The following is a 20,421-nucleotide window of genomic DNA, read 5'->3' on the forward strand; positions in this document are numbered from 1 at the left end:
TATATATTATATAATTAGTTCACCTTTAAAAGGAGTAACAATAATATAACACATATTTAAAACACACCGTTCAGTGCATCACTATCAGATCTCAAATTAAAATGTGTTCTTGTTTACTCCAACTAAAGTCTATGAATGTGTAAATAAATAAACTATACTGTGTGAATACATGCTTAACCACTGATGACCTTAACCTGGCTACATGTAAAACCACTTCATCTGCTTATGGCAAGAAAAAGCAGTGTTGTGTTGATCTACAGCACGTGTGAGCACAGTTCAGGAGTGATGGGCTCTCATGAGCAGGTTGCATGACATTGAGGGGGTCTCTCTAGATCCGCATGCATGCTGGGCCGTCTGTTCTGCTGGCATGTTGCCGTCCCAACAGGGGGCATAGGATGAGAGCGCTTCATCTTCTGAACACAGGACAGTGTGTGTGTGTGTGTGTGTGTGTGTGTGTGTGTGAAAGAGAGATGAGGAGACGCAGGCCAGCGGGAGGGAGATGGACGGTCAAACGTGTTTTCCACTGAGTCATCATAAGCGTGAGGTTTCTGCAGTTCAACCGTGACTTGGCCTTCACTTCTGTTTGCAAAGTCAGCGGGACTTTCTGTCCTGTTTTAGTGTTGAAATCGCTGTGCATAATGAGTTTAGTGTACAGTGGTAAGTGCACATCGGTCTTATTTTAGTATCACTGAGATATCACTATAGCTTTCATTATTTTGAATTACTTTATATATATACTTTATATAAGTAATTCAAAATAATAAAAGCTATAGTGATGATAATAATATACATTTATTCTAAAATTTTGGTATTTTTATTTCATATTTATTTTTTTTGGGTAATTTAAAGTTTATTAATTTTAGTTCCCTTTCAGTCGGTCTCTTCCTGAAGTTGTGTCGAAGTTCCGACACTAGGGGCCCAGACACCTCACCCCATCACCATCATTGAGAAAAGGCTAATGAAATTGGTGAGCTAAATTTGCTTAGCTTGCCACACCCCGGACATCCAGGTATAAATAGGCCGGCATGGCATTTGCTCTCTCATTCTGTTCTTCGAAGCTGATGCAGCTTCTCTTTGGAAGATGCAGCACTGTAATCACATCTCAATCTCCTCGTTGTTGGATCTATGGCACAAGCAGCGGTTTCTCCATCGCCCGTACACAGATAAGTGTTGTGAGAGTACCCCTGGGTGCTTCAACAGCAATCTTTGGGAGCAAATTTCCTCTTAAAAGAGCAATTTCTCTAAAAGAGGTTCACGGGTGGATTTGTGTGTGTTTACATCATGCTTTTCCATCCGTGTCCTTCTGGTTGCAGTTTGTGCATCTCACCCCACTGACAGACACGATTGGTTTATGTTCTTCTTGTGAGGACATGGCCATCGGCAAGTTGCGCTCGTGGCTTGCTTTCTTTTTTATAAACACTGCGAGGCACCTCAGCTGCTTCCCATCCTGGCCCTTCTACTTCTGGGTACGAGGCCTCGATGATGTGCATTGAAGGAGAGCAAGGAGATCTTGTGGGAGCAGTTCTGCCGGATGAATTCCCGCGGACCTGTTGTTCTGGAGAGTAAGGTCATAAGTCTTGGATGTTGGAAGGTTACGAGGAGGTGAGATGCATTTGGTCGTGGCACACTGGGCTTGTCAACATCTGTGCCCCAATGGACTCGTAACACAGTTCAGCAGCTGTGGCGTTCAGTATAGGGACCCCTAGTGTCGGAGCTTTGACACAATGTCGAAGTGTCCGTCTGGGAACGTCTCGGTTACGTATGGTAACCCTGGTTCTCTGATGGAGGGAATGGAGACGTAAAGTCCCTTATGCCACAACTCTGTGGATTAAGACGCTTCTCGACTCCTCAGAACAAAATGAGTAGGCAAATGCCACTCTGGCCTATTAATACCCAGATTATATTTTTTTGGATAACAATAATAACCCTGGTGCACATGTGTTTTATTTAAGTGCCTCACCGTATCTCCGTCCTGTCCAGCGGTGCCATTCATCGGTGGCGTCACGTCCACCTCGACACTCGAGCTGTTTGGCAGATTCTTTTCTATAACACAAACAGAAAAGAAGTAAGTGAAGTGTGTTTGTCTTGACTAAATGACCAAATTAATCAAATCAACCACATATATCCAAAAGTCCCCACATAAATCACTCTAAGGCTGGTCTAGTGTACTGTAGTCTTTAGCAACTGTTTTTTTCAGCGCCTCACGCTATGAGCGCCACATCTGTAGAAAGAAGAAGGGTAATTTACCAGGCCTGGAAATTACAATTTTAACTTCCCAGATATTTCCATGTTTTCAAAAACCATTCAAACACTCACATACTGTGCCTTTGCATAGTACCGTATTTGGTCTCTGAAAGATTACCACATTCTAGCCAAGGTATATGTCTAAAGAAACATGGTATTATCATGGTAGGGTTGTTAGTGAAGAAATATTGGCAAAAATATGATGAAAGTGCAGTAGATGGATTTGAAAGAGTTAAAGATGTTATTTGGCCACATCAGAGAAGCTGCTCTCAACCGCCCTGCTTTTGATGCTAATATGCTAATATGGAACTGTTAGCATAATTTCCCACTTGAAATGAAAGTCCATGTGTGTCTTCAACACACAAACACACAAACAATATTATGGGATTGCGATACTTCCTTTCGTTTCTATAAAGTGCATGAGTGGTTGTAACCTTAAGGAGCTTTTTGTATTTGATCAGATTGGAAAAAAGCTGGTTCTTGTTCACTACAGTGCTGGATTTAACACACAATGGTAAGTTTAACAGAGCTAGACACAAATTCAGTACATTGGCTACTTTGTGTAGTTACCTCGCATAACAATTTTATACCACCACTTACCAGCAACTCCATTTGAGTCCTCCACCTGGCATTTCTTTTTAGCAATTTTGTGAAGGATGGACGCCTTCTCGCGGAACTTTCCTAAAAAAAAAAAAAACAATAATTCAGAAAGAAAGTGAGTGATTTGGAGTAACCAATTTTCCCAGCTAAGTGAGCACGTTTCATTTTACTTACTAGATATGAAAAATCTGTATTTTTAAAGAAATATAAAAAAAGTGAAGCACCTGTTAACCTACTCTTCACAAATAAGTGTGCTTAATTTTACTTGTAGTGTACTGGAAACCTAAAAAGTATTAAAAAAAATGCTTGCAGACAATATCATAATAAATAAATAAAAGGCCACTTAAGTGACTTAAAGAGATGCACTTTCTTGACAATGTTTCTTAACACACTTAAGTGCACTTTTAAAAAGAGCACTTTGTAATAATGTCAAATTAAACATTGTTTAGTGCTTTAAAGATGCACACTTATTTGAATGTGTTGACTAACATACTAAAGCACATTTAAAGCACTTGATTATCATTTTTTTAAATCGATATCATCTTTAAAGTTAATGTATTTTAAATGTACTAGATTACAACTTCACTACAAATGAGTTTAATAGTTTATTAAAAATTACAAGTTTAATAGAAATTACATTAAAGTATATTTTGATTATACTTTATATAAATATTTCTCAGTACATTCAGCAGTACTTTAATCATATTTGAAAGACAACAGAAGTAATTACATATAAAGACGTACTTAAGTCCTACTTAAGTGCATCAAAAATACTCTAAAGTTCAGCTAAATTGCATTTGATATAAATTTAAACTACAGTACGTTTTCATTTAATTGCAATTAACATGCAGTTAAGCTTCTGAAAACATTGCATTTAGTTCACACTTAAGTAATTTCATATTATGTATTGAAGCATATTTTCATTACATAAAAAATACTATTTTTGCTACAGTACACTTCTTTTTCACAAGGGTTATCACTATGCAGCATCCACAGATACCAATTAGTTTAGATGTATATTGCTAGTTTAACCTTAGTTTGCATGCCAGGACTAAAGTAATAACACTTAATGAATATGTTTAATAAATACAAATATTTTTAATGACATCTTGCATTCTTGATATATACTGTATATGAAGTAACACTATATGGCATAGTATATAGTCATATATCGTATATAGTCACTCCAGCATGTGTCATAACCAGTGACTCCCTTAAACTGTGTGTGTATTTTCACTATTAAGCACAGCCTCTTGTAACTTAGTGCTTGAAAAAAGGTCAAACTACCATTTGACCCTAAATGCAACCTTCAAACCAAGAGCACAATAACCACAGCTGCTTGCCGCTGGTTTAAGAGATTAGAGACAAAGTCTATAAAACTCAGCATGACGAGAGCAGCACCAGACCCACGAAGCAAACATCAATACAGTTGCACAACCTTTCAGGATCCATCAATGTGGAAGTAAAATCTCAGGCGATCACACACAGACAGCAGCAGCGTGTTCCTGTCTCGTTCAGTGTGTGTTTGAATTAAACCACATGTGCAAAAGCTTGCATTATAGCAATAAACATAATGCGTACTTCACTAATGGAAAACATCATGATCAGTGAATGTCTTTGACCTTCCTGAGGAATCATTGACTCTGATTGGCTGATAGACAGACTGTCCTGTCTGGCTCGATCAGTGCTGTGACCCCAATCAACATGCACATGTATGTTATGTGACCTACATATCATTGACATGCCTGGAACGGTTTGGGATATAAAGTGGCTTTGGAGTTTGAACTAAGTAGGTTTGTGAGTTGTTCGGGTATGTGGTGTAATAATACTAATTTGTAGTCAGGATAGTCTTTAGTTTCTCTAAATAGGGGAGGTTAGTTGGGTTTCTCAAAATCACAGCAAATATTTCCTTGTGAAACGAAGTACTCATAAAAGGGTACATATGATGGGGAAAAAATACTTGTGAAAATACTTGAAAAATGAATGTAATGTTTTCAGACAATTGCAAGTTAAAGACAAAGAGAAAGGAAAACTTGAAATCGCATCATATGACCCCCTTAATTGCAATTAAATTAAAATGTATTATAGTTTAAGGCTATATTAAATGCAATTTGCTGAAATTTAGAGAGTTTTTTGATCCACTTAAGTAGGACTTACACACATTTTTATGTGATTTCATAATTACTTCTAATGTCTTTGAAATATGGTAAAAGTACTGCAGAATGTACAAGCATTTATGATCAACTAAAATAATATACTTCAATGCCATTTCTATTGAAACCTGTTTGTCATGTATAGAGACTTTAGTCTTTGCAACTTCAGGGATCTTATCTATGCACAATCAGCTTGTAACACTCCAAAGAGAAAGGAAAACTTGAAATCGCATCATATGACCCCCTTAATTGCAATTAAATTAAAATGTATTATAGTTTAAGGCTATATTAAATGCAATTTGCTGAAATTTAGAGAGTTTTTTGATCCACTTAAGTAGGACTTACACACATTTTTATGTGATTTCATAATTACTTCTAATGTCTTTGAAATATGGTTAAAGTACTGCAGAATGTACAAGCATTTATGATCAACTAAAATAATATACTTCAATGCCATTTCTATTGAAACCTGTTTGTCATGTATTTAAATATATTTGTAATTACATGTTCAAGTTGCCATATTTTGCCATTTTTCTTTTTATTTATTTTTATTTTAGCCAAATAAAATAAAAAATATCACAAAAAGGAGTACACATTGTCCTACTTTTAAAGAGTATCTATTATATAAATAATTTACTTTAAAATAATATACTTAAGTGCAAACTGAATGTAATGACTTCAGAATTTTGTTTGAATTAAATGCAATTAAACAAAAATGAATCACAGTTTAAATGTATATTAAATGCAACTTTAGAGTGATTTTTTGACCCACTTAAGTAGGACTTAAGAACATCTTTATAATTTCATAATTACATCTTTTGACTTCAAAAGTTGCATATATTTTTGAATCTTTAAAGTTAAATATATTTGCCATTAAACATTTACAATGATGAAAAATCTAAAACATAATTAATTTAAAATATATTAACTTGAAACGTAATATCAAATAACACACTACAGTTAAAATGATAATCAAGTACTTTACACATGATTTAGCATGTTAGTCAACAAATCAAAATAAGTGTACTTATTTAAAGCACAACAGAATATTATTAAAACAATGATTTAAAATGTACTTTAAAGTAAAACTTTTTACATTATTGCAAAGGTCACTTTTTAAAAGCGTACTTAAGTGTGTTCGGAAACAGTCATGGAAGTGTCTCTCAAGTCACTTTAATTTCATTAAAATTATATTATCTGCAAATACAGTTTTATATATACATAATACTTACATATATATATATATATATATATATATACTGCAAGTGCACATTCAATAGAATTAAGTGCACTTCTTTTTCACTGGTGTTTACTATAGGCAGGTATTGTGCAGGTTTTCGTTGGGTTACTCTGAATAAAAGCAGACTCTCTCTAAATAGAGTCAAATAAAATATTTACTCATGTACCTTCCCATGCTGAATCTTACAACATCAAAGTCTGTTTAGTATGGAGGAGGGAACTAAAATTAGAAGCCTATCACTGTGTAACACGCGCGCACACACACACACACACACACACACAGAGATTCTGTTGCCTCCTCAAAGAGACTTAAGCAATTCAGCCATAACATATGTCTAAGAAGTGACATTATTGCATTAGTGAGACATAAGAGAGAGAGACGGGCTGTTATTATTGCATTATCCCTTGCATAACTCTAGTTATGGAATGACTTACTCTCGGCCTCAACACTGTGATGTACGCTTCTTACCATCTATTTCTGTGCAACCAGCAGTTTTATCTGACTCTCACGGATTGCTGAGCGGTTACAGACGGTGATGAGTAACACAGCTTTGTTATCAGAAAACTCTGCCGTGTTTGTGTACATTCCACCCACCGTTCTAGCCAATGCACTTGAAAGACTATTACAAGCAGCCAGTTGTCTTTCATGCATGGATGTATTTATTGAAAGAGGATGTTTGGGAAGGATATTTAACAAAAGTCATTAATCATGACTTGCTATTTCTTTGTCAGGTGGCATTTGGGGAGAGACTTTTTTTATTATTCTTTAAAGCATCTGATTGGATAGAAATGTTTAGTATTAGATGAATCATCAACATTTTGATCCACTTTCCTCAAAAAAGAAAGATTGCAAATCTGATAAAGGTTAGTTGTGTTAACATTCAAATCCAGAAAATTCAAATTGTAACCCTATATAGCTATTGTATAATATTTGATACATTTCTAAAGCCTAAAATTATCATGTGATCAAAACTTTACAGAAAATCTGGTCGTGCACAATCTACGCCATGCCTCCTGTCGTCTGATTGATAGTTTCGAGTTTTTTTTATCACATAAAAGCTGTTTTAGTGTAATTGTACAAATGTCCAGCTTCAGCTTTTTTGCTGTCAAATCTGTACTGTAGTCAATTTAAAAAACTTCAAATATTCTGATCATGCACTTATATATATATATATATAAATCCCTTTCGAACAAATCAATAACAAACTTACAAAGAACAACCAAAACGGAAGAAAAAAAATGGACAGGGTGAAAGAGAAACAACCAAAAAAATTCAAAATGACACTCGATTACGGATGAAAACCACGATTTGCACTTATGTGAGTGAAATCTCGGCAAGAGGGTCATGAAACTAAAAATGGAGAATACAACTCTCTCTCACACACGTATGAACAAACGGCATCGTGGGTAGAGAGGTGAAGCAGAACGAGAGAAACATGAGGGTTGACAGAAAGAGTCTTACCTTCCTCGGTCATTGAGTGATAATATTTTAGCTTGCCATAAGTCCCCAGCTCTACAATATCACACACAGAGACACGGGTAAGGAAACACACACAAATATATACGTTTCAGTGAGAAAGAGGAGGTTATGTGGCCAAAATACATCTCTAGCTAGGCCGATCTCACAGACATAAGTGCAAAAAGGAAAAAAAATGAATAAACAGGAGGAGAAATAAATACATTGAGGTGAACACTGTGAGTGACGCGTCATGATGCACCTAACAGTTTATTTGATCAAAAACGCACACAAAAAAAAAATTGAAATATTTTTACTGTTTAAAACAGCAGTTTTCTATGTGAATATCTGTTAAACTGTAATTTATTTCTGTGATGCGCAGCTGTATTTTCAGCATCATTGCTCCAGTCTTCAGTGTCACATGATCTTCAGAAATCAATATAATATGCTGATCTGCTGCTCAATAAACATTTCTGATTATTATCAATGATGAAAACAGTTGTGCTGACAACCACAAATATTGTTGTGGAAACCGTGATATGTTGTATTTTTCAGGATTCACAGATGAATAGAAAGTTCAAAAGAACAGCATTTATTTGAAATGAGGTATCATTTATTTCAGATAGAACCATCTCTAAATGTAAAAAGAAACAGGCTGAATGCTTTACATGCTATTCAGACTCATTCGTCCCGTCTAAGCGGGCAGTTCTTGGCCAGAATGAGCTGCAGACTGGACCAGACTTATAAAGAGTCAAGAGTTTGGCTATGCAAGACTAATAGCAATACTTGTAATTATGTATACAATTATTTGCTATTCTCAAGTCAATTTTCCTTCCAAACAGAGTTTATTTTAATTGTACTGTTGTTGAAGTGCCTCGATCTGACTGCTGATTGGCCGGTGATTAGAGGTCATTCTGTCATGACCTTTAGCTTCAACACAGCAGCCATGATGCCGTGTGTGCATGGTGTCAGGGATCGCAAAATTTAATTTGTGCTAAATTTGTACTGCAACACACTGATGAAACAGGGCCATGTTTGAGTCTGAGTAAATGAAACTGATTAAAGTCCCAGATGCATTTCAGAACACTTACTTAGATTATGCTTTATAAATGATACGTACACGACTGAGCTGAAGGGGACCCCAATATTTAATTGCAGACATTGCATATAAAATACATTTTAGATTCACATAGAATATAATACACAGTGAAGTCCAAAGATTTGACTAATGTAATGCATTTGTATTACTAATACTATTTCTACCATTAAAAAAAATAATTATTTTTATTTATCTTATATATTTATTTAGCATTTTTATCTTCAATTAAATAAATGTATTTAACTACATATATATATATATATAAGGAAGAGTTCAGACGCAAAAGTATTGAGATGAAATTTTGTTATTGACCAAATACTTATTTTCCACCATAATTTGCAAATAAATTCTTTAAAAATCCTACAATGTGATTTTCTGGATTTTTTTTTCTCATTTTGTCTCTCATAGTTGAGGTATACCTATGATGAAAATTACAGGCCTCTCTCATCTTTTTAAGTGGGAGAACTTGCACAATTGGTGGCTGACTAAATACTTTTTTGCCCCACTGTATTATAAAAATTGAATACATAAATAAATAAATACATTTTGGTTTTACCCTAAAATGTTCTATTTATATCCGAGTTTAAATTAGATTTTAAATCTCAGATTTTCTGCATGCTTTCAGACTTTTGGACCCTGTTGTTTATTAGAAAGATCTTATATGCTGTAAACCAGTCCTTGTCCAGCAGTGACCTTGCAGAACGACCTCTGCAGCTGCTGACCGCTGACGCTCATCCCAGCGGCGCAAAGCTTTTAGCATCGATTCAGCCGGAGAAGGGTGTGTGACGTTACGTAATAAAGGGTGCATGAACGACCCGATCAGACAGTTATTGGCATGTGTGAGCATCTGCGCCTGCGTATGCAATCAGCTGGAAGAGCCCATGACGGATCACAGCGTCTTTATGAATGTGTGTGTGTGTGTCTGTGTGTGAGAGAGAGAGAGAGAGAGAGAGAGAGAGAGTGAGAGTGTGTGTGTGTGTGTGTCTGTGTGTGAGAGAGAGAGAGAGAGAGAGAGAGAGAGAGTGAGAGTGTGTGTGTGTGTGTGTCTGTGTGTGAGAGAGAGAGAGAGAGAGAGAGAGAGAGAGAGTGAGTGTGTGTGTGTGTGTGTCTGTGTGTGTGTGTGTGAGAGAGAGAGTGTGTGTGTCTGTGTGTGTGTGTGTGTGTGTGTCTGTGTCTGTCTGTGTGTGTGTGTGTGTGTGTGGGTGTGTGTGTGTGTGTGTGTGTGAGAGAGAGAGAGAGAGAGAGAGTGTGTCTGAGAAGCGTGAAAGCTTGTGCAGTGTGTGTCTGTGTGGGATGAGAAGCGATGAATTACATGAGCATGTGGAAAACCAGGCACTAGTTATTTATTATGTGTTCAATGTCAATTAATGAACTTATGCAATTCATCGATTCATCTGGGGAGGGTGTTTTACTCCAGAACTCCACTAAAACAAATATATTATGAACACAATCACGATGTGTCGTTGCTTTTATGTAACAGGTGCAGTTTCAGCGCACTTGATGCTTGACGCTGTGATGCTGTAAGAAACAGTAACTTGCACTTTTTGTAACTAATATGTAAGAAAAAAAATGAAAATAAATAAATAAATAGATTATATATAATTATGCTAATCACACACACCCCTACTGTGTGTAAATATATATATCTATCAACTTGCAATTAAGGCAGGGGCGGGGCTAGGGTTGGCCACCACACTCACAACTGCTGCTTCTGTCACTTTTTCTCTTGACAAGAAGTGCATTTATTCAGTCACAGAACGACTGAGAACGGGAGACGTTTCAGACGCGCGCTCCACTTCACTTCAGCGTCAGGCACGAGTCAAGCGAGTGCGGAAACGGTTCTGTGCTCGGAGCACGTGCTCTTCAATCGCACGCACAAAGGTGCCGGCGCGCGCTGTAGCCTGTATCCTTTCATATCAAAGCGCGAATTAAAAAACGACATGCATGCAGTGTCGTGGTCATAGTTATGTCATGAAGTTACCAAAAAGGTGATTAAAGCTGCCTTAAAACTGTGCATGCATGTAATATATTTTATATGAGTCACATTTAAGAACATGTCTCTGAAATGGTTTTCAAAACTGTCCTGGAGCCCAGCACTGTCTCACTCACCTAACACCCGATTCAACTCGCCAGCTCATTATAGAGACTTTAAGACCTGACGTGGGTCAGAAAAGGCACGTTCATCAGCGGCAGCTCTTAAAGTAATAGCAGCCAAAACAACCTAATAACCAGCTGCTGTGATGTCTATTAATCAAAGGACAAAGAAAAAAAAGAGGAAAAAATAACTTCTATAGCTTTAAGGATACATCTAGGCCTATATTTAATTTAGAATTGAGTGTTTTCAAATTTCTGTATATTTCTGCTGAAGAGCACAGGTAAATATGACATTTATTATAATGGGTTTATGTGAAGATTGTTTTAAGTTCACTTAAATTAGAAGAGATTCAGTGCATTGAGTTCCACAAATCTGAATGCATTATTTGTAAATTGACTAAGATAAACATTTTGCACAATTTAGTATCTGTAATATCATTGTGTTGCTACTAGATGCCTGTATAGCCCTATGTAACAATCCCTAGTGGCTAAGACATTGCACATAATTTACACATAAATCACACATAAATCAATTGTATTACATTTTGATTTGGATACTATATACTATACTACTACATATTGTTTAGATATTATCAGTGGCTACTTGTTTGTCTTTATCTGTTTTTTGTTCAATTTTTTTGTTGTTGTTTCTTGAAACATTGATTTAAAGTGTCAGTTATTGCATTATTATTTCAGTCAAACCTATAAAACCGCTTTGTTATCCCAAACTACATATAAAAGCTTTATGAGTGGCATAAAAGTAACCAATGCAGCTACTTAATCATTTGCTACTCGTTAACGCGTTAGCATCCTCTTTAAATAAAGTGACGCTCTGCCCTCTGCCGAGTCAGAAAGAGATGAAAAACACAATTTAGCTCTATTGCAAAGCCATGTAGTGAATAAAAAGATGAGATGTGCTACTGTACAAATAGCCATCAGAAGTGCAGGTCAAATCAAAATCTGAATTTGGTCATTTGGTCAAAGCTTTTTAAAACCCTATGCAAACAAAAGTGTCTTTTAGTTTTGAGATCAACACACAGATTTAATAAAACATAAAAAATAATAATAAATAAAAACAAAAATGTAATTATGTTGTTGTTTTCCACAGTAGAAATGCATGCATACATGATAATAGAATTGTCATCTTTGGTTGAAAGATCCCTTTAGCTGGTCACACCAAATTTGAAAATGTAAAAAAACATTTTTTAAAAGCAAGCTGCAAAAACGACTGGCTTATAATACTGCTGCGACTTTATGAATGCATCAGATTTTTCAATGTATGCTTCAGACACGGGTCACGACGAGGCGTTCCCCATAGCGACCCCTAGAGGACGCAGTGTCTCGTTCCCTACTCAGGGAACCATGGTTACATAAGTAACCTGAGACGTTTTCCACAGTAGAAATGCATGCATACATGATAATAGAATTGTCATCTTTGGTTGAAAGATCCCTTTAGCTGGTCACACCAAATTTGAAAATGTAAAAAAACATTTTTTAAAAGCAAGCTGCAAAAACGACTGGCTTATAATACTGCTGCGACTTTATGAATGCATCAGAGCATGACGGGTTATTCAAGTTAACTAACAAGAAAAACTTGTGTTACTTACATTAAAATAAACTTTAATTGAAATACAATAAACTAAACATTTTACTTTAGCTAGTTCTCATTTTCATTTACTTGATAAATTCTATAAATAACTAAAAATAACTAAAAAATAATTAAAATTAATAAAAAAAATATAGTATAGCCATTTAAAAAAACTGATAAAAATGATAAAAGATTATTACAATTTTAACTCAAATTAAAATGAAAATAGAAAAATAAAAACGAATTCAAAATATTCATAAAAACTGTAACAGTATCTTAATTATGCCCAAATAACACTAGCCATGACTTACTCTACAGCAACACATCTACTCTACAAGTGTGGTCACATTTACTGTTACTAAGCACTTTTTTGCAGGTGAACTCCAGTCATTTCAATGAGTTCGTGTGACTGGGAGTTTTACGCAAAGGCTAAATAATTCCCCATGCAGATTCCGCTCGTGTTCGAGTTAGTTAAGTGTATTCACCGCGCTGACCAGCAGAAAGCTGTTTGGTTTGAAAGTGATGTCTGTGTGAGAAATCGCTGCACTATTTAGAGCAAACAACGGTCCTTTTTTGTTAAATTTCACCAAGGCGAGCCCACCTTTACCTTCATCATAAAACATCTCTGCAACATGAAAGTGTTATTCTAAAGACCACGGTCTTTAATGAAAACCAGCAAACACAGCCGGTCACACTAACACTGCTGCACTTCATCAAACCACGACAGCCGTCTACAGCAACATCTTCAGCAGCTCCAGCAGTAGAGGAACATGTGGAGGAGTATGCTTAATACATCTAATTATTACAATCATGGTGATAAGAACTTGTGTATCAGATGACAAGAGAAATAGGGTGAAATCAAAGCGTATTCCAAATAAATATCAGAATGAAAGAAAAAATTGAATATTATAGATAGCTAAGTTGGTTTATAGGATCCCATCCTCCCTTTTCTCATTACATAAAGTGAAAATATCATTCTTTACTGTAGTACAGTAATGCAAACTGATCAAATTTAACAGCTCTTTTTATTGTTTAATTATAATAATTTAAATACATCATCTGCAGAGTACATGTATATTTGTCTGACAATCTACATATTTGAAAATGTCTCCATGCAAAAAAAAAGTCTTAATGTTTTTGTAATTAAAATTTAACATCTCTTCTTCGTCTTATTATTATTATTATTATTATTATTAGGCAAAAATATATATTTTATTAAATTAAACAGCTCTTTTTAATACTATTTATTTATTTATTAATGTATGTATGTATGTATGTATGTATTTATTTAGTTAGTAGTTTAAATAATTCCCAGGCATTTCTTTAATGCACAGTTTAAAATAAATCTGTCAAATAATTCTTCATTTCAAAGCATTATTCTGTTCTTACTCAATGTGGATGGTGTGTGTGAGTGAGTGAGTGAGTGTGAGTGAGTGAGTGAGTGTGTGTGTGTGTGTGTGTGAGTGTGAGTGAGTGTGTGTGAGAGTGAGTGAGTGTGTGTGTGTGTGTGTGTGAGTGTGAGTGAGTGTGTGTGAGAGTGAGTGAGTGTGTGTGTGTGTGTGTGTGAGTGTGAGTGAGTGTGTGTGAGAGTGAGTGAGTGTGTGTGTGTGTGTGTGTGAGTGTGAGTGAGTGTGTGTGAGAGTGAGTGAGTGTGTGTGTGTGTGTGTGTGAGTGTGAGTGAGTGTGTGTGAGAGTGAGTGAGTGTGTGTGTGTGTGTGTGTGAGTGTGAGTGAGTGTGTGTGAGAGTGAGTGAGTGTGTGTGTGTGTGTGTGTGAGTGTGAGTGAGTGTGTGTGAGAGTGAGTGAGTGTGTGTGTGTGTGTGTGTGAGTGTGAGTGAGTGTGTGTGAGAGTGAGTGAGTGTGTGTGTGTGTGTGTGTGAGTGTGAGTGAGTGTGTGTGAGAGTGAGTGAGTGTGTGTGTGTGTGTGTGTGAGTGTGAGTGAGTGTGTGTGAGAGTGAGTGAGTGTGTGTGTGTGTGTGTGTGAGTGTGAGTGAGTGTGTGTGAGAGTGAGTGAGTGTGTGTGTGTGTGTGTGTGAGTGTGAGTGAGTGTGTGTGAGAGTGAGTGAGTGTGTGTGTGTGTGTGTGTGAGTGTGAGTGAGTGTGTGTGAGAGTGAGTGAGTGTGTGTGTGTGTGTGTGTGAGTGTGAGTGAGTGTGTGTGAGAGTGAGTGAGTGTGTGTGTGTGTGTGTGTGAGTGTGAGTGAGTGTGTGTGAGAGTGAGTGAGTGTGTGTGTGTGTGTGTGTGAGTGTGAGTGAGTGTGTGTGAGAGTGAGTGAGTGTGTGTGTGTGTGTGTGTGAGTGTGAGTGAGTGTGTGTGAGAGTGAGTGAGTGTGTGTGTGTGTGTGTGTGAGTGTGAGTGAGTGTGTGTGAGAGTGAGTGAGTGTGTGTGTGTGTGTGTGTGAGTGTGAGTGAGTGTGTGTGAGAGTGAGTGAGTGTGTGTGTGTGTGTGTGTGAGTGTGAGTGAGTGTGTGTGAGAGTGAGTGAGTGTGTGTGTGTGTGTGTGTGAGTGTGAGTGAGTGTGTGTGAGAGTGAGTGAGTGTGTGTGTGTGTGTGTGTGAGTGTGAGTGAGTGTGTGTGAGAGTGAGTGAGTGTGTGTGTGTGTGTGTGTGAGTGTGAGTGAGTGTGTGTGAGAGTGAGTGAGTGTGTGTGTGTGTGTGTGTGAGTGTGAGTGAGTGTGTGTGAGAGTGAGTGAGTGTGTGTGTGTGTGTGTGTGAGTGTGAGTGAGTGTGTGTGAGAGTGAGTGAGTGTGTGTGTGTGTGTGTGTGAGTGTGAGTGAGTGTGTGTGAGAGTGAGTGAGTGTGTGTGTGTGTGTGTGTGAGTGTGAGTGAGTGTGTGTGAGAGTGAGTGAGTGTGTGTGTGTGTGTGTGTGAGTGTGAGTGAGTGTGTGTGAGAGTGAGTGAGTGTGTGTGTGTGTGTGTGTGAGTGTGAGTGAGTGTGTGTGAGAGTGAGTGAGTGTGTGTGTGTGTGTGTGTGAGTGTGAGTGAGTGTGTGTGAGAGTGAGTGAGTGTGTGTGTGTGTGTGTGTGAGTGTGAGTGAGTGTGTGTGAGAGTGAGTGAGTGTGTGTGTGTGTGTGTGTGAGTGTGAGTGAGTGTGTGTGAGAGTGAGTGAGTGTGTGTGTGTGTGTGTGAGAGAGAGAGTGTGTGTGTGTGTGTGTGTGTGTGTGTGTGTGTGTGTTTTACCTTCACTGAGAGGGTCGAGTGTGTGGATCATCAGATGAAAGATGCTGTTCCTCATTAGGGTGTTGTGTAAAGAGGCGGAGCTTCCTCCTCTCTGCAGCCGGGGTTTGGCCTGTGATAGGAGGAGAAACACATCAATCAAAGCCTTCTGGTCAGTGACATCAGAATAAAGACTGCACAGTGACAGCACGGTCGTCATAGAGACGGTATAAATGTGGTTCATCTTAAGGAAGCAGCATGTTTGAGCGGTTCTAAACTGGGTATCTTGGCCTCAAGTCAAGGGTTATCTTAAAGGTTAAGGGTGGGCTTAATCTGCCTTCAGAGCAATTGATGCTATGGCAACATGTCAGTGCAATCAGAAGAGTCAGCTGCTGATTACCACAATCATACAGGTGTCAGGAGTGTGTGTGTGTGTGTGTGTGTGTGTGTGTGTGTGTGAGAGAGAGAGTGTGTGTGTGTGTGTGTGTGTGTGTGTGTGTGAGAGAGAGTGTGTGTGTGTGTGTGTGTGTGTGTGTGTGTGCTGTGCTGAGACAAACACTCAGTAAATTGCTCTGAGGATCAGGGATCAGTGCTGGCAGATGTCAAGGTGCCGCTTTACTGTCGCTTTGATGGAAGGACGTTTGTGTAGACTGTAGCACCATCCATCCATCTCTCTGTCTGTCTCTGATAAAAGCACCACATTTTTTATTTTTTATTTTATTTTTTGGATATGTATTCATCCATCCATTCATCTATTTATTTTATCCATCTATTACTTATCTCAAGAAAGAAATAAATAAAAAAATAAAAAATAAAATAAAATAATCATATCAAATCAAATCCCAGGTCAGTGTTTTGAAGAAGTGGGTCTTTCTCGTGGATCACAGGCTTTTATTAAGTAATCCTCATGCTTTTCAACACAGCACAAACACGAGTAAACAGACCGATCCACAGACACACACACGGACAATACTTACCGACAGCTTGCTGTCATCCTCCACTCCACTAGGGCTCAACTTCACAGTCAAGAGACGAACACAACACAGAGAGAAAGAGAAGAGACAACAGCACAGAGATGAGAGACAGGACCAACGGACAGAACACCGACATCAGACTCCACAGAGACACACACATCAACAACACATCAAATGACAGAGTGTGCTTGACCTCTGACCTCACAGAGAGCGTGTGTCTGACCTCTGACCACACAGAGAGTGTGCTTGACCTCTGACCTCACAGGGAGTGTGTCTGACCTCTGACCTCAGAGAGAGTGTGTGTCTGACCTCTGACCTCACAGAGTGTGTGTCTGACCTCTGACCTCACAGTGAGAGTGTGTTTGTCCTGACCTCACAGAGTGTGTGTGTGTGTGTGTGTGTGTGTGTGTTTGACCTCTGACCTCAGTGACTGTTTGACCACTGAACTCACAGTGTGTGTGTGTGTGTGTGTGTGTGTATTTGACCTCTGACCTCACAGAGAGTGTGTCTGACCACTGACCTCACAGTGAGTGTGTCTGACCGCTGACCTCACAGAGAGTGTGTGTCTGACCTCACAGAGTGTGTGTTTGACCGCTGACCTCACAGAGAGTGTGTGTTTGACCTCTGACCTCACAAAGAGGGTGTGTCTGACCTCACAGAGAGGGTGTGTCTGACCGCTGACCTCACAGAGAGTGTGTGCGTGTGTGTGTGTTTGACCACTGAACTCACAGTGTGTGTGTGTGTGTGTGTGTTTGTGTGTGTGTGTATTTGACATCTGAGCTCACAGTGACTGTTTGACCGCTGAACTCATAGTGTGTGTGTGTGTGTGTGTATTTGACATCTGAGCTCACAGTGACTGTTTGACCGCTGAACTCATAGTGTGTGTGTGTGTGTGTGTTTGTGTGTGTGTGTATTTGACATCTGACCTCACAGTGACTGTTTGACCGCTGAACTCATAGTGTGTGTGTGTGTGTGTGTGTGTGTTTTTGTGAGTGTATTTGACCTCTGACCTCACAGAGTGTGTTTGACCACTGACCTCACAGAAAGGTTTTGACCTCTGACCTCACAGAGTATGTTCTGTGACTTCCGACCCTAATGAATGTGTTTTGACCTCTGACCTCACAGAAAGTGTTTTGTCGTCTGAAATCAAGTATGTGCTGTTACTTCTGACCTCACAGAGTGTGTGCTCTGACGATACTGAACGTGTGCTTTGACCTCACAAAGTGCCTATTTTGACCTCTGACCTCACCAAATGCATGCTGTGACCTCAACTAAGTCTGTTGTGACCTGACCTCACTAAGTGTGTATTTTGAAGTTGCCAAGTTTGTGCTGTGACCTCAGACCTCACAGAGTATATTCTGTGACATTTGAACCTACTGAATGTGTTTTAACCTTTGACCTGACCAAGTGCATATTTTGACCTCTAACATCACCAAGTGTGTACTGTGACCTCTGACCTTACAGAATCTGCGCCCTGACATTTGACTTCTGACCTCACCAAATGTGTGTTATGGAATATGCCCTCACTGACTGTGTGCTGACTTCTGATTTTATTTTATTTTTTCAAGTGTGTGCTGTGAAAACATATTTTGACCACTGATCTTGCCAGTTTAACCTCTATACATCAAATGAGTATATTACTGCACCAGCACTTTTCCAAGATCTGAGTAAAAAGATGCTACTTCACCCAACAAGCAATGACACTTAAAACAACACTTCCCAATAAACCAGTCAGTCCAGCCCAGCCTGGAGCAACATGGTTCAATCTATTCTAATCCAGTTCAGTCAAAAACGGTTTTGCAGTCAGATGACCTCTTGAAGTGTGTTGTTCTTGTCAGAATAAGCCATAAACTGTATCTGTTCCAGTGTTCCCAATCCAACAAACTGCGACAAAGCACCATCGAGCTCAAAGGTCATCAGTTCAGCAGGTAAAGTGGAACCATTGGAGGCTCAATCGTGATGGAGAAGACTCTAAAATTAGCTCTTAGGGCTAAATTAGGTACAAGACAGAGCCCTGGAAGGCCATTTTAAAAGGAGAAAATCAATTTGTACCTCAAGTCTCTGCCCACAGTTCACTCATTACCAACCTGAACAAAGCTGCAGTGCTAGTGTTAACACTGACTATTAAAAATCAGAATCCATTTCCATACTTGTATTCGACTGTAATTTAAATCCATTTGCGTCTACAGTGTTAAAAACACTAAAGTTGACTTTTCTGTATTTAAATAAATAAATAAACAGACACATAAATGGATAAATGCATAAATAAAAGCATACATTAATAAATTTGTAAATATTTGGATAAATGTGTAAATGCATAAATACATGTATAAATGCACAAATTTATAAACAAATGGATAAATACATAAAAAACATAAAAGCATAAACGGATATTCATAAATATATTGATGAATGCATAAATAATTGCATAAATACAAATAAAAGCATGAATGGACAAATTCAAAAATCGATAAATGCATAAAAATTATAAATAAATGGGAAAAAATGCATTTATAAATTCATAACTGCATAATTACATTAATAAATGCATAAACACATAAAAAAGTATACATGAATAAAGACGTAATAAAATGGATAAATGCATAAACTCACAAATTAATGCATAAATCCATTAATGCATAAATAAATAAAGTAAATAAAAAAATTAATAATTCTGAAACCTCCCCCCACTTGCTAATTACTGACCCAATTTTCTGCAAGCAGAGCTAATTACAAAAGCAGCCACTCTCATCACCTACAGGGGATTTCAGAAGAAATCACAAAGGAGCCAAATCATCAATCTCCAACATTGATAGAAAAAGAACAGCCTCCTCATTTATTAAGTGAAGGATCCCAAAATAAGCCACTATAAAAGAAAAATGTACGCATGTCTCTGTAATCAACAAAACATTAAAGCACTGCTACATTACTGCAGCTTCAACACCTTGAGAGTTTATGTTGGTAAATGGAATATGTGTAAACATATAGGCCCATCAACTAGAGAAACAGTGCAGCTGTGCTCAGGGATTTTAACTAAATGGGCAACTTAGTTTCATTTTCACTAAGCGGCTCAGAGCAAGATTTGAAGATGTCAAGATGTCAAATGTGAAGCTGATAATAAGAAGAGCTGAGACGACAAACTGGAGGCATTACAGATCAAAGATTAAGCTATTACTTAAAAGATTTGTGCAAAAAGACTTAAAAAGACTTTGGCAGTAATTAAATAGGGTCAATTTAATGTTGACTAAGTAGGTCATAATGAGGGATGACTGTGTGTTTGCGTGTGTGTGTGTGTGTGTCAGGGTCACCTTGAAGATGCTATGAGGGCCAACAAAACAAAATTGGTGAAGGTTGTGATTATGAGCGCAGGCTGCTGAATGAACATTTATAGAGTAAATTCAGTCATTATGATAATTAGCCTTTCACAAGCCTCATCATAGAAATCACAAAGGAGCCAAATCATCAATCTCCAACATTGATAGAAAAAGAACAGCCTCCTCATTTATTAAGTGAAGGATCCCAAAATAAGCCACTATAAAAGAAAAATGTACGCATGTCTCTGTAATCAACAAAACATTAAAGCACTGCTACATTACTGCAGCTTCAACACCTTGAGAGTTTATGTTGGTAAATGGAATATGTGTAAACATATAGGCCCATCAACTAGAGAAACAGTGCAGCTGTGCTCAGGGATTTTAACTAAATGGGCAACTTAGTTTCATTTTCACTAAGCGGCTCAGAGCAAGATTTGAAGATGTCAAGATGTCAAATGTGAAGCTGATAATAAGAAGAGCTGAGACGACTAACTGGAGGCATTACATA

General features: G+C 37.8%; 1 protein-coding gene across 1 annotated transcript in view; it reads right to left on the minus strand.

The window, feature by feature from the left end:
* Positions 1-20,421, minus strand: part of LOC107570623 (sodium/potassium/calcium exchanger 2-like) — a 42,971-nt gene that overhangs the window by 8,274 nt on the left and 14,276 nt on the right. The window contains exons 3-6 of the mRNA XM_016256875.1: positions 16,603-16,641; positions 15,650-15,758; positions 2,845-2,925; positions 1,961-2,043 (exon numbers count right to left, since the gene is read on the minus strand). Coding sequence (XP_016112361.1) covers positions 1,961-2,043; positions 2,845-2,925; positions 15,650-15,758; positions 16,603-16,641 — 312 coding nt within the window. The remainder of the gene's footprint in view (positions 1-1,960; positions 2,044-2,844; positions 2,926-15,649; positions 15,759-16,602; positions 16,642-20,421) is intronic.

The sequence above is a fragment of the Sinocyclocheilus grahami genome, unplaced genomic scaffold, assembly GCF_001515645.1.
Source record: "Sinocyclocheilus grahami isolate Dianchi unplaced genomic scaffold, SAMN03320097.WGS_v1.1 scaffold1485.1, whole genome shotgun sequence".
NCBI classification, from domain to species: Eukaryota; Metazoa; Chordata; class Actinopteri; order Cypriniformes; family Cyprinidae; genus Sinocyclocheilus; species Sinocyclocheilus grahami.